This window comes from Oncorhynchus nerka, linkage group LG17 (assembly GCF_034236695.1).
Source record: "Oncorhynchus nerka isolate Pitt River linkage group LG17, Oner_Uvic_2.0, whole genome shotgun sequence".
Classification (NCBI taxonomy): Eukaryota; Metazoa; Chordata; class Actinopteri; order Salmoniformes; family Salmonidae; genus Oncorhynchus; species Oncorhynchus nerka.
This window is the reverse complement of record NC_088412.1, coordinates 49,491,249-49,511,933: the sequence shown is the minus strand read 5'-3', so window position 1 is coordinate 49,511,933 and position 20,685 is coordinate 49,491,249. Positions and strand designations below refer to the sequence as shown.

Sequence of the window (20,685 nt, the reverse complement as noted above, 5' to 3'; positions counted from 1 at the left end):
AACCGGTCGAGATAAAGATGGAAAAAGACGAATCAATCTCAGTTACATTCTGAAATTTAGGTCGTTTGTTCCAAAGATGCATGGTAACAAGCAAATACTGTGAAAACACTGAAAAATTATTGAAAAAGTGCAACATCGGGAGGGTAAATACTACACTATGTACAAACTAAGAACACTGCTTTGATTTGTGAAGTCAAGTAGTTCCGTTTTTTTTCTTCTTCTCTTTCAGATGGAGAAAACATTCAGTTGCTTTGACCCATTGAATTGGTGAGCAAAAGGCAGATAATCTGTGAACATTTTCCCTTTCACTCACTCAAGAGTAGGCTTGTAACACTGAGGCAAAGGATAAAGGGGGATAACAGAGTAAAGGAATGCGAGAAGCGGTATCCTATACCATGTCAAACATGATTAGTGCTCTAAGGTATATCTACGTCAGTTAATTAAATCATTGTTAAATCGGAATCTACCGAGGTGAATTGCATTCAGTTTTGCATCTCGGTTCTTGGATAGTTTCCAAGATCATGTAGTGTGTGTCTTGGAGTTCCCTCGGTTAAAAATCAAATCTGTCACACGTCCTTCCTTCCATTCCAAACCAACAGTACAGAAAGACAGACAACATGACCAATCAAAATGCACTGACCACTGAACACACAGCAAGGTCTCAAGCTCAACCCAACTTCCTCCTCATTTATTAACATCTGCAAGCTCAAAAAGGGGCCAGAATATCAAATAAAAATACATAAATAAAATAACTGCTTCACCTTTGAACTGAAACAGTTCCTTCCTCCCTTACAAAACATTTTCATCATCCAGTCAAAAAAAACCTAATCAAATGAAGGCCTTGCATATTCTTGCTAGAGAGTTTTTTTAAGTTGTTTTTTGTTTGTTTTTTAAATACAGTGTAGCAGACAGGTGGTAGGTATGTACAGATGAGCCCTCTTCCATCGATCCCTAGCTCCCTGGTGTTCAGAGAGGGCCGGTGCAGTTAGTGGGGCCGACTGCTGGACTCTGACACCTGCCGTTTCCGGGGAGTTCCGTAACCGTTAATGCTGCCGTTCAGGCGTTTGGTCAGACCACCGTTCAGAATGTCCTGGATGTGCTGAACTATAAGGTTTATGGCAACTGTTAAAGAGAGAGAGAGAGAGGAAGGGGCACATTGAAGGATAATCTGTAACGGTGTTCCATTCCTCTTTTATTCAGATCAAATTTAAGCAGGACAAGTTCCAGAGTTTAAAAGCACCACTCTTTGCAAATACATGTTGTTTTGAAAAATCTACAATTGACCTTGCCATTCCAAAACAGAGATAGTCTGAAACATTCCCAGGACAAAACAGCTAATCTAGTCTGCTTCCCATGTATAGGTCTCACCAATCACAGACCACAACAGCTATCTCAAGACAGTAGAATAAACAAAACAGCCATCACATTCACATCCGCCTTGAGTAAGTTTACCATCGCATGGGTAAGAGACTGGACTGATTAACTATGTCAATGACAGACTCTCTATAGGGAGATGTGTCCAAGAATGAGTCAGTGAAGTTTGTCACATAACAGCCTGCTTGCTTACATAAGGCAGCAATCTTGAGAAACAAACAGCCAGAAACTCACCAAGATTATCTGCTCCTCTAGGAATGATCACGTCAGCACACTTCTTGGTCTACAGAGGGTGAAGAAATAAACATGTTAACCAAGATGGCGTAGCACCAAGATTATCTGCTCCTCTAGGAATGATCACGTCAGCACACTTCTTGGTCTACAGAGGGTGAAGAAATAAACATGTTAACCAAGATGGCGTAGCACCAAGATTATCTGCTCCTCTAGGAATGATCACGTCAGCACACTTCTTGGTCTACAGAGGGTGAAGAAATAAACGTGTTTAGCAATACGATCTGAATCACATCTTAACCAAGATGGGGTAGCAGTAACACGCGTTTGTTTTTTGTCCCATGTAAATATTTTTTTTTTGTATTCATTTCTTCCATTTTCAAATTAAATATACCTTCCTGCAACCCGCCTCACCCAATGTGGTAAGGATCTGCTATTTTTGAGACCTTATAACTGGATCTCCATCAGAGGCTAGCCAGCCGATTAGCTACTCGCTATTTAGTCATTGTTAGCCACTGCTAGCGGCCTTTACCTTTAGCGCAGACACCAGCCGCTTTAGCCCTGCCAGTCTGCACACCGCAACACCTGCCAGTCTGCACAGCGCGATATCAGCTCTGAGAATATCAGACTGCTTTTTCCACTACATCACCGGATTCTTGCTGCAAGCTCTGGACCATTACACCGGATCATCGCAGCTAGCTATCTGCTACCGAGTGGTTATTGTGGCTAACGCCCTTGTCCAGAAGCAAGCACCAGTTAGCTTCAAGCTAGGCCCATCTCCCGGCTAGGAAACGAAGTACACCAACTACAGTAACGCTTGCCAATTGGCCTGGACCCTTTGTCGACACGGAGCCCCGCCGATCCATCACGACTGGTTTGCTGATGCATTTCGGCCGATGTGTCGTGGATGTCGGTGAAGACCCTTCCGCTAGCCCCGGCCCGCTAGCTTCCCGAACGCCGCGTCTCCCGCTCGCCTAGCATAGTAACGACTACCGAACGGCTCCCTGTTTCATCTATTGCTGCTCATTGGACCCTATGATCACTCGGCTACACAGCTGATGCCTGCTGGACTGTTCATTAACACGGTACTTCATTCTGTTTATCTGTCGGCCCCAGCCTCGAACTCAGGCCCTGTGTGTAGCTAACTGACCCTCTGCCCAGTCATCGCCATTTACCAGTTGTTGTTGTCTTACCCGTTGTCTAGCTCTCCCACTCAACACCTGTGATTGCTTTATGCCCCTCTCGAATGTCAATATGCCTTGTATACTGTTGTTTAGGGTAGCCATCACTGTTTTATTTTACTGCGGAGCCCCTAGTCCCGCTCAACATGCCTCAGATAGCTCCTTTGCCCCACCCCACATGCGGAGACCACACCTAGCTTAACTGGCGCCTCCAGAGATAAACCTCTCTCATCACTCAATGGCTGGGTTTACCTCCACTGTACTTGCACCCTACCAAACCCTTGTCTGTACGTTCTGCCCTGAATCTATCCTACCACGCCCAGAAATCAGCTCCTTTTTTCGCTGTTCCCAATGCACTAGACGACCAGTTCTTATAGCCTTTAGCAGTACCCTCATCCTCCTCCTCTATTGATGTAGAGGTTAACCCAGGCCCTGTGTGTCCCCAGGCACTCTCATTTGTTGACTTCTGTAACCATAAAAGCCTTGGTTTCATGCATGTTAACCTGTTGATCCTACCCCCTACTTTTTCGAACATTCTGTTAAAAATCGCGCAACATTTCAGCGCCCTGCTACTCATGCCAGGAATATAGTATATGCATATGATTAGTATGTGTGTATAGAAAACACTCAGACGTTTCTAAAACTGGTTAAATCACGGCTGTGACTATAACAGAACGTGCGTTTCATCGAAAAGCGCAGGAAAATCTGATCACTGAAAACTGGAAAATATATCAATGCGCCACTTGAATGTATTGTTGAATAGAAACACATTAAATGGAGCCGAGGTTGCAATACCTACAGCTTCCACACGATGTCAACAGTCTTGTCATTTGCCTAGGATTTGTTTCTTGGTCAAACGGACAGCCCATTTCTTCCGGTCTCTGATATTTTGGTTGAGATTTACCCGGACATTATTTCAAGACGTACAGCTATAGAATATGCATCGCCTCGTGATCAATTTGATCGATTATTAACGTTTACAAATACCTAAAGTTACATTTACATTTAAGTCATTTAGCAGACGCTCTTATCCAGAGCGACTTACAAATTGGTGCATTCACCTTATGACATCCAGTGGAACAGCCACTTTACAATAGTGCATCTAAATATTTTAAGGGGGGGGGTGAGAGGGATTACTTTATCCTATCCTAGGTATTCCTTAAAGAGGTGGGGTTTCAGGTGTCTCCGGAAGGTGGTGATTGACTCCGCTGTCCTGGCGTCGTGAGGGAGTTTGTTCCACCATTGGGGGGCCAGAGCAGCGAACAGTTTTGACTGGGCTGAGCGGGAACTGTACTTCCTCAGTGGTAGGGAGGCGAGCAGGCCAGAGGTGGATGAACGCAGTGCCCTTGTTTGGGTGTAGGGCCTGATCAGAGCCTGGAGGTACTGAGGTGCCGTTCCCCTCACAGCTCCGTAGGCAAGCACCATGGTCTTGTAGCGGAGTTGCATTACAAAAGTATTTCGAAGTGTTTTGTGAAAGTTTATCGTCGACTTTTTTAATTTAAAAAAATGACGTTGCGTTATAAAACGCTGTTTTTTTCCTTGATCACACAGTCTTCATAGATCGATATCTAGGCTACATATGGACCGATTTAATCGAAAAAAAGACCCAATAGTGATGTTTATGGGACATCTAGGAGTGCCAACAAAGAAGATTGTCAAGGTAATGAATGTTTTATATTTTATTTGTGCATTTTGTGTAGCGCCGACTATGCTAATTATTTAGTTTACGTCCCCTTCAGGTATTTCGGGGTGTTGCATGCTATCAGATAATAGCTTCTCATGCTTTCACCGAAATGCATTTTTAAAATCTGACTTGTTGGCTGGATTCACAACGAGTGTAGCTTTAATTCAGTACCCTGCATGTGTGTTTTAATGAACGTTTGAGTTTTAAAGAGTGCTATTAGCATTTAGCATAGCGCATTTGCATTTCCAGATGTCTAGATGGGACGCCTGCGTGTCGGGGGAGGTAAGAGGTTAACATCAGAAGCCTGCTCCCTAAGTTTGCTTTATTCACTGCTTTAGCACACTCTGCCAACCCTGATGTCCTAGCCATGACTGAATCCTGGCTTAGGAAGGCCACCAAAAAGTCCAAAATTTTCATCCCCAATTACAACATTTTCTGTCAAGAAAGAACTGCTAAAGGGGGAAGAGTTGCAATCTACTGCGGAGATAGCCTGCAGTGTTCTGTCACACTATCCAGGTCTATGCCCAAACAGTTAGAGCCTCTACTTTAAAAAATCTCTCTCCAGAAATAAGTCCCTCACTGTTGCCGCTTGTTATAGACCCCCCAGCTGTGCCTTGGACACCCTAAGTGAATTGAACTGGGATATGCTTAATAACACCCCGGGCCGTTTTAAAATCTAAGATAGATGCCCTCAATCTCACACAAATTATCATGGAATTTACCAGGTACAACCCCAAATCCGTAAACACGGGCACACTCATAGGTATCATCCTGACCAACCTGCCCTCTAAACACACCTCTGCTGTCTTCAACCAGGATCTCAGTGATCACTGCCTCATTGCCTGTGTCCGTGGTCAAACGACCACCCCTCATCACTGTCAAACGCTCCCTAAAACACTTCTGCGAGTAGGCCTTTCTAATTGACCTGGCCCGGGTATCCTGGAAGGATATTGACCTCATCCCGTCAATAGAGGATGCCTGGTTCTTCTTTAAAAAGGGCTTTCCTCACCATCTTAAATAAACATGCCCCTTTCAAAAAATGCAGAACTAAGAACAGATAAAGCCCTTGGTTCACTCCAGACTTGACCAGCACAAAAACAGCCTGTGGCGTACTGCACTAGCATCAAATAGTCCCCGCGATATGCAACTTTTCAGGGAAGTCAGGAACCAATATACACAGTCAGTTTGAAAAAGCTAGCCTTTGCTTTCCTAACAGAAATTTGCATCCTGCATTACTAATTCCAAAAAGTTCTGGGACAATAAAGTCCACGGAGAATAAGAGCACCTCCTCCTAGCTGCCCACTGCACTGAGGCTAGGAAACACCGTCACTCCCGATAAATCCACGATAATTGAGCATTTCAATATGCATTTCTCTACGGCTGGCCATGCTTTCCACCTGGCTACTCCTACCCCGGCCAACAGCTCTGCACCCCCCGCAGCAACTGGCCCAAGCCTCCCCCACTTCCCCTTCACCCAAATCCAGACAGCTGATGTTCTGATAGAGCTGCAAAATCTGGATTCCTACAAATCAGCTGGGCGAGAGAATCTGGACCCTCTCTTCCTAAAATTATCTGTCACCATTGTTGCAACCCCTATTTACAAGTCTGTTCAACCTCTTTCATATCGTCTGAGATTCCTAAAGATTGGAAAGGGGCTGCGGTCATCCCCCTCTTCAAAGGGGGAGACACTCTAGACCCAAACTGTTAGACCTATATCCATCCTGCCCTGCCTTTCTAAAGTCTTTGAAAGCCAAGTCAATAAACGGATCACTGAACATTTCGAATCCCACCGTACCATTGCCGCTATGCAATCCAGTTTCCAAGCTGGTCATGAGTGCACCTCAGCCACACTCAAGGTCTAAACGATATCATAACCGCAATTGATAAAAGACAGTACTGTGCAGCTGTATTCGTTGACCTGGCCAAGGCTTTCGACTCTGTCAATCACCGTATTCTTATCGGCAGACTCAATAGCCTTGGTTTCTCAAATGACTGCCTCGCCTGGTTCACCAACTACTTCTCAGACAGAGTTCAGTGTGTCAAATCGGAGGGCCTATTGTCTGGACCTCTGGCAGTCTCTATGGGGGTGCCACAGGGTTCAATTCTCAGGCCGACTCTTTTCTCTGTATAGATCAGTGATGTCGCGGTTGCTGCGGGTGATTCTCTGATCCACCTCTATGCAGACGACACCATTCTATATACTTCTGGCCCTTCTTTGGACACTGTTAACAAACCTCCAAACGAGCTTCAATGCCATACAACACTCCTTCCGTGGCCTCCAACTGTTTTAAATGCTAGTAAAACTAAATGCATGCTCTTCAACCGATTGCTGCCCGCACAACTAGCATCACTATTCTGGACGGTTCTGACTTGTGGACAACTACAAAAACCTAGGTGTCTGGTTAGACCGTAAACTCTCCGTCCAGACTCACATTAAGCATCTCCAATCCAAAATTAAATCTAGAGTCGGCTTCCTATATCGCAACAAATCCTCCTTCACTCATGCTGCCAAACATACCCTCGTAAAACTGACTATCCTATCCTACTGATCCTTGACTTCGGCTATGTCATTTACAAAATAACCTCCAACACTCTACTCAGCAAATTGGATGCAGTCTATCACAGTGCAATCCTTTTTGTCACCAAAGCCTCATATACTACACACCACTGCGACCTGTATGCTCTCGTTGGCTGGTCCTCGCTACATATTCGCATCCCTCGCTACCCACTGGCTCCAGGTCATCTATAAGTCTTTGCTAGGTAAAGCTCCACCATCTCAGCTCACTGGTCTCCATAGCAACACCCACCCGTAGCACGCGCTCCAGCAAGTATATTTTACTGGTCATCCCCAAAACCAACACCTCCTTTGGCCACCTTTACTACTTCCAGTTCTTTGCTGCCAATGCCTGGAACGATTAAAAAAAATAAAAAAATAAAAATTTAAATCACTGAAGTTGGAGACATATCTCCCTCACGAACTTTAAATCAGTTGAGCAGCTTACCGATCGCTGCAGCTGTACACAGCCCATCTGTAAATAGCCCATCCAACCAACTACCTCACCTGTAAGAGCAGCTTACCGATCCCTGCAGCTGTACACAGCCCATCTGTAAATAGCCCATCTGTAAACAGCCCATCCAACCAACTACCTACTCCATATTTGTTTTTGTTTTTCTGCACACCAGTATTTCTACGTGCACATCCTCATCTGCACATATCACTCCAGTGTTAATTGCAACTACTTCGCCACTATGGCCTATTTAGTGCCTTACCTCCTTACTTCATTTGCACACATTTTATACAGATTTTTCTATTGTGTTGTTGACTGTAACTGTTGTTTTTGTCACACTGCTTTGCTTCATCTTGGCCAGGTCGCAGTTGTAAATGAGAACTTGTTCTCAACCGGCCTACCTGGTTAAAGAATGGTGAAATATATATATTTTTTAAAGAAATCAGGGCCAGGGTGTTCAATACCATTCAAGAGGAGGTCAAAGACAACTGACAATAACCAGGTTCCCAGCCAACCTTTTTATGTGAGTATAGTACATGTCAGAAGAAAAATCGTCACTACAGGCCAGATGGAAACAACAAATGTCTGTAAACTTTCCAACTGTCAACAAAATAAAATACGCTTGACAAGGTGGGATCTTTTCATGTCTGTAAAATGTATTGTGAGAAATGATGGAAACTATGGGCAAACATTGATATAATAACCATGATATTTTGCATGATAAACTTGGAGTCACGCAATGATATGCTGTGTGGTCCTCCCACTATGACTCAGGAAAGCATGCAGTTTATTAGGCTACAAATTAAATAAGCTACGATGAACGTCACAGGGTGGTGAAAATGGAGCTTGATGCTTCTTTCCAATAAATATAGAGCGTCTTATTTTGCTGACATGATCGAGTCTTCGCTGCCGTTTGACAAATAAAAAGAATCATGCTTTTTTGTCCATAATAATCTCATCATGTAGGCTGCACTGTATCTGAGAGCTGTTGGCTAAAGCGCATGTGCCAAGACCAGTGGGTATATTCGCGAAATAACTTTTGTAGCGACAAAACCATCAGTAGAGTTGAAAATGCAATGGAAACCCATTTAACTTGTATTTTTTATTTGGTACATGGGAATTTAACCCCAAAAGTAATTTTTATGTGCACTACATCACGCACAGCCTTTTATCCACAACAAGTCAATTTAACTTCTTTGGGATAGGGGGCAGTATTTTCACTTTTGGATGAATAGCATGCCCAGAGTGAACTGCCTGCTAGTCAGGCCCAGAAGCTAAAATATACATATTATTAGTAGATTTGGATAGAAAACACTGAAGTTTCTAAAACTGTTTGAATGATGTCTGAGTGTAACAGAATGGCAGGCAAAAACCTGAGAAAAAAATCCAGACAGGAAATGGGAAATCTGAGGTGTGTAGTTTTTGAACTCAGCCCTATCGAATACACAGTAGGATATGGGTCAAGATACACGTCCTAAGGCTTCTACTAGATGTCAACTGTCTTTAGAAACTTGAATGAGGCTTCTACTGTGAGGTGGGACTGAATGAGAGCTCTTTGAGTCAGTGATCTGGCAGTGTCACAGCCTCATGACGCGCGGTCACGAGAGAGTTAGCTCTCGTTCCATGGCTTTTCTACAGACAATGGAATTCTCCGGTTGGAACATTATTGAACTTTTATGATAAAAACACCCTAAAGATAGCAACTTGTCAAACTAAGTATAGAATCTTCGACCTGTAATATAACCTTTTGAACGTTTCGTCCGACTGGACCAAATCGCTCATTTGGATTTGTTTACCAAACGCCCTAACAAAAGAAGCTATTGGACATAACTGATGGACATTATCGAACAAAACAAGCATTTATTGTGGAACTGCGATTCCTGGCAGTGCATTCTGATGAAGATCAAAGCTAAGTGAATATTTATAATGCTATTTATGAATAATGTTGACTACCCAACATGGCTGATATTTCTCTGGCTGGTTTGGGCTCTGAACGCCATTCTCAGATTATGCTTTTTCTGACACAGCGGTTGCATTAAGGAGAAGCGTATCTAAAGTTCCATGCATAACACTAGAATTTTCATCAACATTTATAATGAGTATTTCTGTGAATTCATGTGGCTCTCTGCACAATCACCGCATGTTTTAGAACTACTGAATGTAACGTGCCAATGTAAAATGAGATTGCATATAAACACTTTATTGAACAAAACATACATGTATTGTGTAACATGAAGTCCTATGAGTGTCATCTGATGAAGATCAAAGGTTAGTGATTCATTTTTATCTCTATTTGTGCTTTTTGTGACTCCTCTCTTTGGCTGGAAAAATGGCTGTGTTTTTCTGTGGCTTGGTGGTGACCTAACAATCGTTTGTGGAGCTTTCGCTGTAAAGCATTTTTGAAATCAGACACTGTGGCTGGATTAATGAGAATTTTATCTTTAAAATGGCCTAATACTTCTATGTTTGAGAAATTTGATTTATGAGATCTGTATTTGGCGCCCTGCAATTTCATTGGCTGTTGGCGAGGGGTTCCGCCAGTCCTAGACAGGTTAATGGAAACATATCTTGCAGGAAAACGCAGATTTGAGAATATTTGCATGAAAATCTGTCGACAAGTGGATGGAAACCTAGCTGTCGATATCATTTGATTGATCCAAGGCTCTTAGAATACGTGTTGTGGCAGTATCATAGCTAGGTACTCACTGGCAGACAGAACTCTTCAAAGGCGGGCTTAACAAAGGTTATGTATTGCGTTAGCACCTGCTCCAGGTCCCTTCCTCGCTCGCTGATGTCTCGGAGCACTGGGGAGGGAACACAGAACACGAGTGGAGCTTTCAGTATGATTTCACAGAAAAGATTCTTACAAAACGAATGGACTTCTACATCCGGTTCCCATTCATGCCCTCCAGGCGCTGTATTGGAAGCCCCCTGGTATTTTTGTACAACTCACAAGTATGATGTGTTTCATCCAATGAAATAGTGAATATATATGTCTAAGGTTTCACCCCTGCGTGAGAGCCGTGTGTCTGCGTCTGTGTCCACAAACAGCTTCATCTGGAACAGGTCCCTAATCTCCTGGGAGTAGAACATCAGGATGCCCTCAAACAGCACCACATCTGCTGGGTACACCGTCACCGCCTCTTCCTTCCTGACACACACACACACACACACACACCAGAGAGTGGACAATGTGTATGAGATGAGATGAGTGAGTGTAGAACATCACGATGCCCTCGAACAGCACCACATCTGCTGGGTACACCGTCACCGCCTCTTCCTTCCTGACACACACACACCAGAGAGAGGACAATGTGTATGAGATGAGATGAGTGAGTGGAGTGAGTGTCCTAACCACTGACCTGGAATGGGTGACAAAGTCATACACTGGGATCTGCACTGTTTGGCCCTCCAAAATGTCCCACAACGTTTTGACGATGAGCTCATTGTCAAATGCATCTGAGAAGAGAGAGAGAGAGCAAAGGCACTCAGAACAATGTCTATGTTTCCGCTGGTGCCACTGTGCCAGGCCATAGGATCTAGATCTAATCCCACAAGGTGGCAAGTTGTTATGGGGATAGAATCTGTGCTGATATGCAACCTATTTAGTGAACTACTTTTGACCAGGGCCCAAACATTATCTACCACACTGTCTGAGACAGACTACTCTGCTACCAGACTACAATCTACCAGAGGCACCGCTGCTAAGTATGTACTCTGAATGAGACAGATTTTCAATACAGCAGTCATTGGCCCCAAGGCAGGACATGTAGAAACCTTTAGTTCTCTCCAGTTCTCTCCATTATGGTAATTATATTTCTAAGAACCAAGGGGAAAAGCCCAACAGAAGTATCCTTTGAGTATAAACTCAACAACGCAACTATTTATCTTCAATGAGAGAGCAAAGGGATGTGAGAAACTATTCGTACAAGCAAGCAAGGGATAAAGCTACATTTGCCAGTTGTTAACATATACCATACGACTACGATTTAGCGATTGACACAGTATCCAGATAAATATATAGATTAGATAAATACCTGGGTGGTCGAAGTTGAACTGTCCCTTCAGTGCCTTGGCCTTCTGGTCCGGTGTGAGGACCCTGTAGAAGCTGTCTTGGCTGAGAATGGCCACCTGGCGCTGGTGATGGTCAATCTTGTTCTGGCCAAGCAGCTCCATGATCTTACCGCAGACAGACGACTGGCCATGGGCAGAGGGAGGAGCGAGAATGACAGTTAAGTCTGTCAGATAGATAACACTATCTGAAGTAAATTGTGACCCATAAAGATGTAAGAGTGGAGTTGTGTTCACTGAGCTATGGAGATATTGAATATATATATGGAACCCCCCCCCCCAGATTGGATATAGATATGGAACCCCCCCCAGATTGGATATAGATATGGAACCCCCCCACAGATTAGATATAGATATGGACCCCCCCCCCCACCCCACAGATTAAGCCAAATCTGCAGCAATGTGCAATAGCTCTCATTTAAAAATGTTCTTAGATGTTTGCAATACTCTCTGACCTATTTTACAACTAGAATCCTCACTTACTCATAGGGCCTCTCTATGACTTAGGGCCCCTGGGTGTGGTCACCTTGCTGGCTTCTAGTCGACTACGTCACACGTGGCTAACCTCTGCACTTCCTAAACGAACAAGGAGGAAGTGACAGCGTTCTTTTACATTGGAAAATAAACTAATATTAATAACTCCAAAAGGGCACTACCCCATCCCTACTGATCTCGCAGTACAGCCCAAAAGACATGTCGCTATGGTTCATTAGCCAATTCAAGGAAGAGGAGAATGGGCCTACAGCAAATAGGATAATAAGATCAGTAATGACGATCTCACATTATGACAACACTGTTGGATGGAACTTTAAAAAAATTTAAAAAAGTTCTTGTAACATTATTTAACACATGAAGTCCGAACCAGACTTGTGTCATTGAGAACAGCAAGGCTGCTACTGACCAAGTCTGAGGCACACCACAGTAGACAGGATGTCGGTCAGTCAATATCGAGGTGCTATTCTTAGACCACTGCACCTACACGTGTCACCAGCCATGATAATCTAACTGCTTGCTCCAGGCCTAATAGAGAACAGAATAAGAGATGACTGGCAACAGACATTAGGGTCAAGTTGAACTTGTTGTTAGAGAAGGGAGAATGTATTGCAGCAGAAGAGGAAAATGCATTAGTGTCTCCTTGAAAAGTGCTCAGGCAGGGCAAAGATAATACAAGATAATACAAGACGATGAAGCAGAACACATTTGTCTGGAGTCGATCCACGTTTATAAATGAGTCTACAGTCAGAGGGAATAGTTGAAGGACGACAAAGGGGCATTACAAGATCTTCATGACAAAGCAAACAAATGTTATGTGATGAGACTCACTGTACTTAGTCACCAGTCCGGGTCACACTCAATCCATTTAACTAATAAGCCGTAAGTTGGGCCTGGGCCCTACAGACTTCATACACAGCCTAAACTGAAACTGCATTGTCTCTCCAGACTTCCCAGAAAAGTTTGTCAGAAGAAGAAAAAAAACACTGTCGGATAAACAGGTGGCTCTACTGGTAGTTTCTCGCTTGCGTTTGTTGTGGGGTATGATACCAAGAAATATTACACGCAAAGGAACGTCAAGTGGACCACAATTCATGCTCTAGAACAGCCTTTCATAGAGGATGTGAATTACTCAATTTCTTATCTGCAGTGTTTTTCGTCCCAAACTTTCTACAAAATAATCTACAAAAAAATGACAAAGCAAACAAATGTTAGCAAGATGATTGTCAGGTTAGTGCTCTAACTCTCCCAATACCAGACCCCTTTGTCGTTTCACATTTCTTCCAAGCCCTTAATTAAAACAGTGATTGCCGAAACTGCTCTTGGTTACAAAAGACCAGGCCAGGTCTCTTACCCAAGTTTGGGTCAGTCAGACATACATTCACAGTCTGCCTCTTCTATTGCCAACGCTGACTAAACATTCCCCTGTCCCAGTTAAAAATTCTATTGTGTCCAAAAAAGCTCAACTGCAGTTTACCCAGCAATGCTACGTCAGAGGTACATAAAGACAATTGAAAAGCTATGTCATGATCAGTTACAGTGGGAATAGAAAAACGTTTTTAGGGGAGAAAAATCAGGACATTTTTCTTCTTCTACATGGTTAGCTCACTAGCTGTTATGACAAAACACAGCTGAAGGTCAAATAAACGTCGCTTGGAAGGAACAGTAAAATTGTGCCTGACTGACAGTATGCCTACTAGTGATGGGGGACTATTATTTCGGATGACAAAAAGTATCATTTTGACCATATTGCAATATTATTTTTGCACGGGTTTACTGTACTCCAGTATTTTTCCTTCATAGCTTGTACTCCATCTTATATATATTTTTTTTAAATAGGGAGCCCATTTGTTTTCAGAACTTTTATTTCTCTCGTCACTCTGCAGTAGACATATGGTGAGCAATATGTTTGGAACATCAAATCGCAATAAAATTACAGAATCGAATTGCCATATATGGTATTGCAATACATAATGTATTGGCACCTAAGTATCGTGATGAGGTCCCAGGCAATTCTCAGCCCTAAGGCCTACTGTGCTAACCCGAACTGTAGGCTATTGTGCTGGCTTGGATATTTCAGGAAATATGGTGGATGCATAACCAGGCTAGCAGAGTGAAGCTCTCTCCAGCTCAGTAGGCCTATAGTGTATACAGTTCCACAATATGACCCAAGAAATGGGTTTGACCATAATAAAATCCTCCCTTTTCTTATTAAATACTATTCAAAACATGATTAAAAAAATAACGTATGCAACCTTCAAAAAAGATAGAGGGATACTCATTCAAAACTTTGAGACAGCAGACTACACAATACAGCAGAGGACATAGCTGCAAGGCCATCAGCCATTTCAGGGGAGTGTTTAGGACTATCTCAGGTAGACAGTGAAAAACAAAAACAGAAAAACAAGAGATAACAGTCACTTTCTTCAGAGGGGTGGGGGAGGTGCATTTGAAAGGCCATATGTTTAGACTACCTGTTTACCTAACCAGACAGACAATTGTGAATATAAGTGTGCTAGAGTAGAAAGTGATGTCTGTGTTATTCACAATATGACTTTGGCATGGTTGAATTCTTGATTCTGGAGAGAACACTTATTATTTACTGTACCATGATGAACAGTAGCATACATGGAAAAAGCGGCAACACATTGACGTAGACTGAGGCTCACCTCCTTACACGTTATGAGGTAAGATGTGACACATATTACGCAAGACAGTAGGCTACAGTATGAAGATAGGCTAAAACTGCTTTTCCAATCGAAACTCCAGTTTACACTGAAGGCGATGTCATGGCGACACTGGATAGCTAAACGCATGCGTAGTAACACGTCATCTGGTCTAACGGTCGTATCGCGCATGTGCAAGCCGTCAACTCAGACACTCCGGACCGAAGCTGTTTGACTGAACATTTTCAGTTTGTCCCTTTGGAGTAATAACATGTTCAAATAAAGACATTACCTCGAATCTACTTCGTGCCTTTTGATTTCTAGAAAACTAACTAAGATTTTTTATTTTTACTTCTCTCATTGACTTTTCAAACCCCAAACCCTGACCAAGTCTGTTTGGCAAAGCGTACCCGGAAGTCTCGCGATGTTGCGCCTCTGGGTTTATACATTTTATTTATTTTACTGTGCCGCGAATTATGCGCATAGGCAGTTTTCACTGCTTGCCAGGTGTAATCAGCTGGTGCTGTCGACGCATTAGAAAGTGAATATTAACATTGGGCGGACTGGAGCTCGACGTCCCTTTTTTATGAATAAGAAAACTACTGATTTCAGCACCCGTTCTGAAATCAGTAGTTTCGTGATAAACTAAAATGGTATATGCTGTTTTAGCTCCAGTCCGCCCACACTAGTCGCCGCTCAACTCCATCGTAAATCGTTGAGTTTAGTTGGCTAAGCAAAGTATTGCTTTTCGGTTCTGTCGGTTGTCATAAATGCCCTTTTTGAATTGAATAAACCACAGGAGTAGATTCCTCTCAAAAATCTTTGTTTCATATAGGTTTGTATTAATATTTAATTATTTGTACACGGATTGATAGGGATATAGATGTTATAGACAAAGACATGAATGCAAGTTGGATTAAGGTCAGTTCTCTACAGCCACATAAGTGGGTTAAATTATTGCCAAACAGGGCCTATTCCTATACTACACGCTTTAAAAATGTCAATGTTTTTCCAGAAATAATTAAAAAACAAACTAGCTTTAATGGAACAAATTAATTCATTGGTCTGTCATGACAGGAGCCACGCGGTCAATGAGTTCTCATATTTCAACCACGTTGACAATTTAGTGTTTCAAATAAAAACATGACATTTCTAATGAATTAAAAATCACAATGCCAACCTTGCCGCTGGCAGTCCCTCCGGCTACCCCGATGAGGAAAGGTTGCCGAATAGCATTCTCGTTTTCGGCTTGACTGTCCACCCTTGTCTCGCTGTCGCCTGCCATGCTTGCTATAAACGCATACAGAAGCACGGAGGTGGTTTTGCCCCAATTGCGCTCCTCCCCTCTTTTCAGTTGTGCGTTTGCTTTGATGCTGTGAGTAAACCTGGATATCAATCCGTTCTTTTGTAAGCTACTTGAAATGCAGAACCTTCACATCAGGTTATGTGTTATTGCAATTCAGTTATCAGACTCTAGGCCCATATGTCAGATTTCTGGACATTTTGTGGCCTACATTTATATCAGCTCAGTTAAAGATGCACTCCGGGATCTTAAAGGTGACAGACAAAGGGCTCCATAAATACCTTAACACTTAATAACAATGCTCATGCAGGCTTCATTAAAAATTATTTTTTTGTGTATCACAAAACTTTTAATTTCTAGTTTTTGGTGAAGATGTCATTTTCTGGGCATAAAATGCAATGAAGACATCATTATTAGGCAAAAAGAAAGAACAATGCCCTTACTGCAAGCAACACAAGCTACAGACATGGCTTTTGTGAGCCATTTTCTGGATCAGAAATGATACTGACACGATGTGAGAAGACACTTGTACATCTGGGGGAAATAAATGTATGTCAACAACAATCACTCATATGCAGATAATGAGATCTGGCTAGTTAGCTAGCTATAGCCAGTCCGTGAATTCCCAATCAATCTGATGTTGTGGCTGCAGTTCAATCAGCCAATACTAGCTAGCTAAAGTTTTGAGTTGATAATAAATTATTGGATGACACAACACATGTATAAATTGGCTAGCTAATAAATTTAGCAGAAATAGCTATTGCTTCCCTAGAATATAACTATAGGCTATAGCTAGCTAGCTAGCTACAGTCATTGATGCTGTGGCAGCTAGCTAACTAACTAACCAAAACGTGTCTAACTACCACATGAAAATAATACAGCTATGGTAATTCTGGTTAGCTAAATGTTACCATATAGCTAGACCCTTTCTGTTAAATGTACTGGTTAGCTTGCCCAAATGTGTATAGATTATAGTTAGCTAGCATAGAAATCCCCAGCAATAATCCATGTGCCTACAATAAATACTCAGTTTAATTCACACTTAATAGACAACCAACAAATTGGAATTTGTTTTGTGACAGCAATATTACAGACAAGACAAATTGTAGACTATAGCATGGGATACAACATTACAGTAACATCTAGATAAATACTGTAATGACCTGACTAGATCATAAATGAACAATTGTCCAGGCAGAGGCTTGAGTTTGCGAATTGACGGTTTATTAAACCAACTTTACACAGGCTACTGTTTGGGCTGTAGCACACGCCAAAAAGATGACAGATAACCCACAAGCCAATCGTGACCTTCTCTTGTGAAGCCCAGACGTAAGAGAGAGAGAACAAAAGCCGAACCTGGTCTTAACTTCCAATGCCCAACCCCCCTCCACGCCAACCACCAGGATGCCCGGCATCAGAACATTCCAGGCATTCCCGTGATTGTCAGATAGCAGGTTGATTGACATGTCGGACCCCGCGAACACCGGGTACTGGTCAGTACAACACAACCACCTCCTAGCCTAGCACATAACACACAGCTGTCTGTGCGGGTCGCTACAATACATTAGATACAGTACATTGTCAAAAGTAGGATATGTCATGTATTTATGTTAGAAATGCGGATCACGTGTAATTATCTATGTAATTAGATAAGGATGTAAGGATAAACATGTATTTAAGCTGTAAATAGTCATCCACCCAAAACAGTTAACATGCATTGATAATAACCAATGATAGGTGGCCACATCAAACATTTATGAGCATGTAGTTAGTGCCTTTTACTTCCAAGAAAACAGAATAAGGTTGTCTCCCACAATGCTTTGGCTCCGACTTCAAGTTGCAGTTGGTGAGGAGCAACAGCAGACATTTCCAGTCGACTGCAGTCGAAATACCCACAAATGCAGGACAACGGGATGATTTTGCGAGACATTCACTGGACAGTGTAGCCTACATTCATATTTTTGGGGGGAAGCACCCCCCATCCCAGACACAGAAAAACTGCACTGAACAAGCTAATGGAAGCGCGCCTACAGGCTACTCCTTTGCCTTGCGAAAAATGTGGTCATGTAGGAAATATGGGAGTAATACTTGTCCAAGGAAACAGTTCTGGTTGGTCTCAGGGAATGTAAAACAGTTAGGAAGGCAGTCTTTGAAAACCAGTTTGAGTGAAGTAGCAGCAAACATGTTAAATTAGCAACGAATGAGCATGGAGAGCCTCACAAGTTTGACGAAATCCACCCTATTATATATTTTTTCAGTCTAATACAGCTATTTATTTACTTTTGTAAATCTTCCATAGAAGCTTTTTTAACTGTCCTCTCCAAGTTTAGCTGGAATTTAGACCGAAAGGATTTTACAAATGATTGGGGCATTGGCCTATGTATCGCTTGGCGGAATATCAGATCTCAATGATTGGGACATTGGCCTATGTATCGCTTGGCGGAACATCAGATCTCAATGATTGGGGAAGTGTTTAACATCACCAGTACCACATCCTTATGATATATATATCTTCAAAAAGGCAACGTGACTGTAAACAGAGATCTGTATAAAATGACGAAATGCTATTTTCTCCGCCCTAACAATGGGAGTCGTTATCCCACAGGCGGGAAGGCAGGCGAAAACTTTAGGTCCAAAATTAGCTAAAAGAAACGCATTGGGCTTATTTTGAACACATTTTGGCGAGTGAAACCTCTCGCTTCACCTCATCCTCTCTGCAAAACAGACATGAGCCTGAATGAAATACGGAACAAATCTACCTTTTTTTGGAAATTAGTGGTGTTTTTAAAATAAAAATGTATTGATTGAATTGATTAGACAATTTTAAAAAGTATAATACATAAGGGCGCTCCAGCTGGTGACGCCTCCACATACAATTTAAGAAAATCATTAAGGACTTCATCACGTCATCCAAAAAACGTGGCGGATGAATTTAAAATGTTAATATCTTCAGCTGTCAGTAATGAAAAACAAATTGGCCTTAATTCAATGGATGTTTTGTGCACAAAGGTAATGACTAAAGTGTCTTATTATGAAGTTTCAAATCTGTATTCTCTATGTGGCCATGTATGGAAATTGTCTTTCTGGGCCAGGTGTCAGTTAAACTGGAGTACCGAAGCAAAACTGTAGGAGCAGTCGAAACCATGCTTCTAGACCGGAACCCTGTGTCATTGGTCATACAAACCATGCTTCTAGACCGGAACCCTGTGTCATTGGTCATACAAACCATGCTTCTAGACCGGAACCCTGTGTCATTGGTCATACAAACCATGCTTCTAGACCGGAACCCTGTGTCATTGGTCATACAAACCATGCTTCTAGACCGGAACCCTGTGTCATTGGTCATACAAACCATGCTTCTAGACCGGAACCCTGTGTCATTGGTCATACAAATCAAATCAAAGTTTATTTGTCACGTGCGCTGAATACAACAGGTGTAGTAGACCTTACAGTGAAATTCTTACTTACAGGCTCTAACCAATAGTGCAAAAAAGGTATTAGGTGAACAATAGGTAAGTAAAAGAAATATGCAGTCGACATCACTGAGGTATAATAAAAACTGGAGACTGCGTCCACATGTCTGACCATTGTTTTCAAGGTAATCTACTAACATTCACATATGCCGATTCATGGACCGTCTATATCCGGGTTACATCTGGGAGCAGTGGTGACATCAACACTTCATCCAAAAACATGGCAGACATTGTATGAATATAAAATGTTAATATCTTCAGCTGCGAGTGATGGAAAACAAATCGGCCTCAGCTACAATTATTTGAATAATGAAATGTATGTCTTGTGCATATGTTTTATTTGCATATTTACATTAGGGACCGCCTCATCTGTGAAGTGCGGGTGTGCAGAAATTCAATTCGACCTTGCACTCCTAGGAAACTTTGGCAAAGCATCAAGTCTATAAAACGTAGTGCACTGTCTTTGTTACAGATTGTAGTTTTGTGAACATAAAAATGTATTGAGATCAGATTAGGTGCATACATCGCCACCTACTATACTGGTGTGTGAGGCCATTCACAGCCTACCTACATTAAATTATTTGAAACAATAATTCAAAACTAACAACTATTAGCACTCTCTAAAAAAACTAATACCACATTTCGCCATTTAACCAATGGTCTGAGAGGACATAACACTGTCATTCAACACCCCCTGCAGCTGTTCTGCTGTAAAATCTTGCAATCCCAAGTACTTCTCTGGCACTACAACCTCTATTTTTCTGTTACTATTTCTGCAGATCAATTGACAACCATGGCTATAAATGCTACAATGCCAACCTTACAGAAGCACATATTCATCCCATCATTCTCTTGGTCTCTGCCTACTCACAGGAATCCTCTCAGGATCCCTCACCCTGTACCCACTTTCCTCTGCCACGCTCTTCACTGCTTCAGCATACAACACTCAAGTTTTTAGCTGTAGGGGGACCGCGCCTACCATGCACTATTGTAAGATTATGTTTAGCTCCAGCGGGTTTGCAGTTCTGCCCTGAGAGTGAGTTAGGTGTCGCGAGGCGCACCACTTTAAATCTCGCACAGGCCACAGCCATTTTGTCTAGACTTTAGCGTGTTCCACAGTGAATGAGCTATGCAAAGTAGCTAGTTTAATGAGAGGTGACCATTGCGGGACTAAGCATGGTTATTAACACGCCTTCCCCAAG

At 42.4% G+C, this 20,685-nt stretch overlaps 1 protein-coding gene across 5 annotated transcripts in view; it reads right to left on the bottom strand.

Annotated features, from left to right (window-relative positions):
- Positions 1–661: 661 nt before the first annotated feature.
- The window catches only part of LOC115145366 (uridine-cytidine kinase 2-A), a 29,462-nt gene continuing 9,438 nt past the window's right edge, over positions 662–20,685 (bottom strand). For 2 of the 5 annotated variants that reach the window (XM_065003213.1, XM_065003212.1), the window contains 6 exons: positions 11,516–11,675; positions 10,841–10,937; positions 10,487–10,629; positions 10,185–10,282; positions 1,609–1,657; positions 662–1,122 (listed from right to left, as the gene is read on the bottom strand). In XM_065003213.1, coding sequence (XP_064859285.1) covers positions 986–1,122; positions 1,609–1,657; positions 10,185–10,282; positions 10,487–10,629; positions 10,841–10,937; positions 11,516–11,654 — 663 coding nt within the window. In that variant the 5' untranslated portion in view covers positions 11,655–11,675 and the 3' untranslated portion in view covers positions 662–985. Of the gene's footprint in view, positions 1,123–1,608; positions 1,658–1,800; positions 1,850–10,184; positions 10,283–10,486; positions 10,630–10,840; positions 10,938–11,515; positions 11,676–12,032; positions 12,141–15,887; positions 16,046–20,685 lie in introns of those variants that run through there. The other 3 variants (XM_029686872.2, XM_029686874.2, XM_065003214.1) reach the window with 3 other exon arrangements.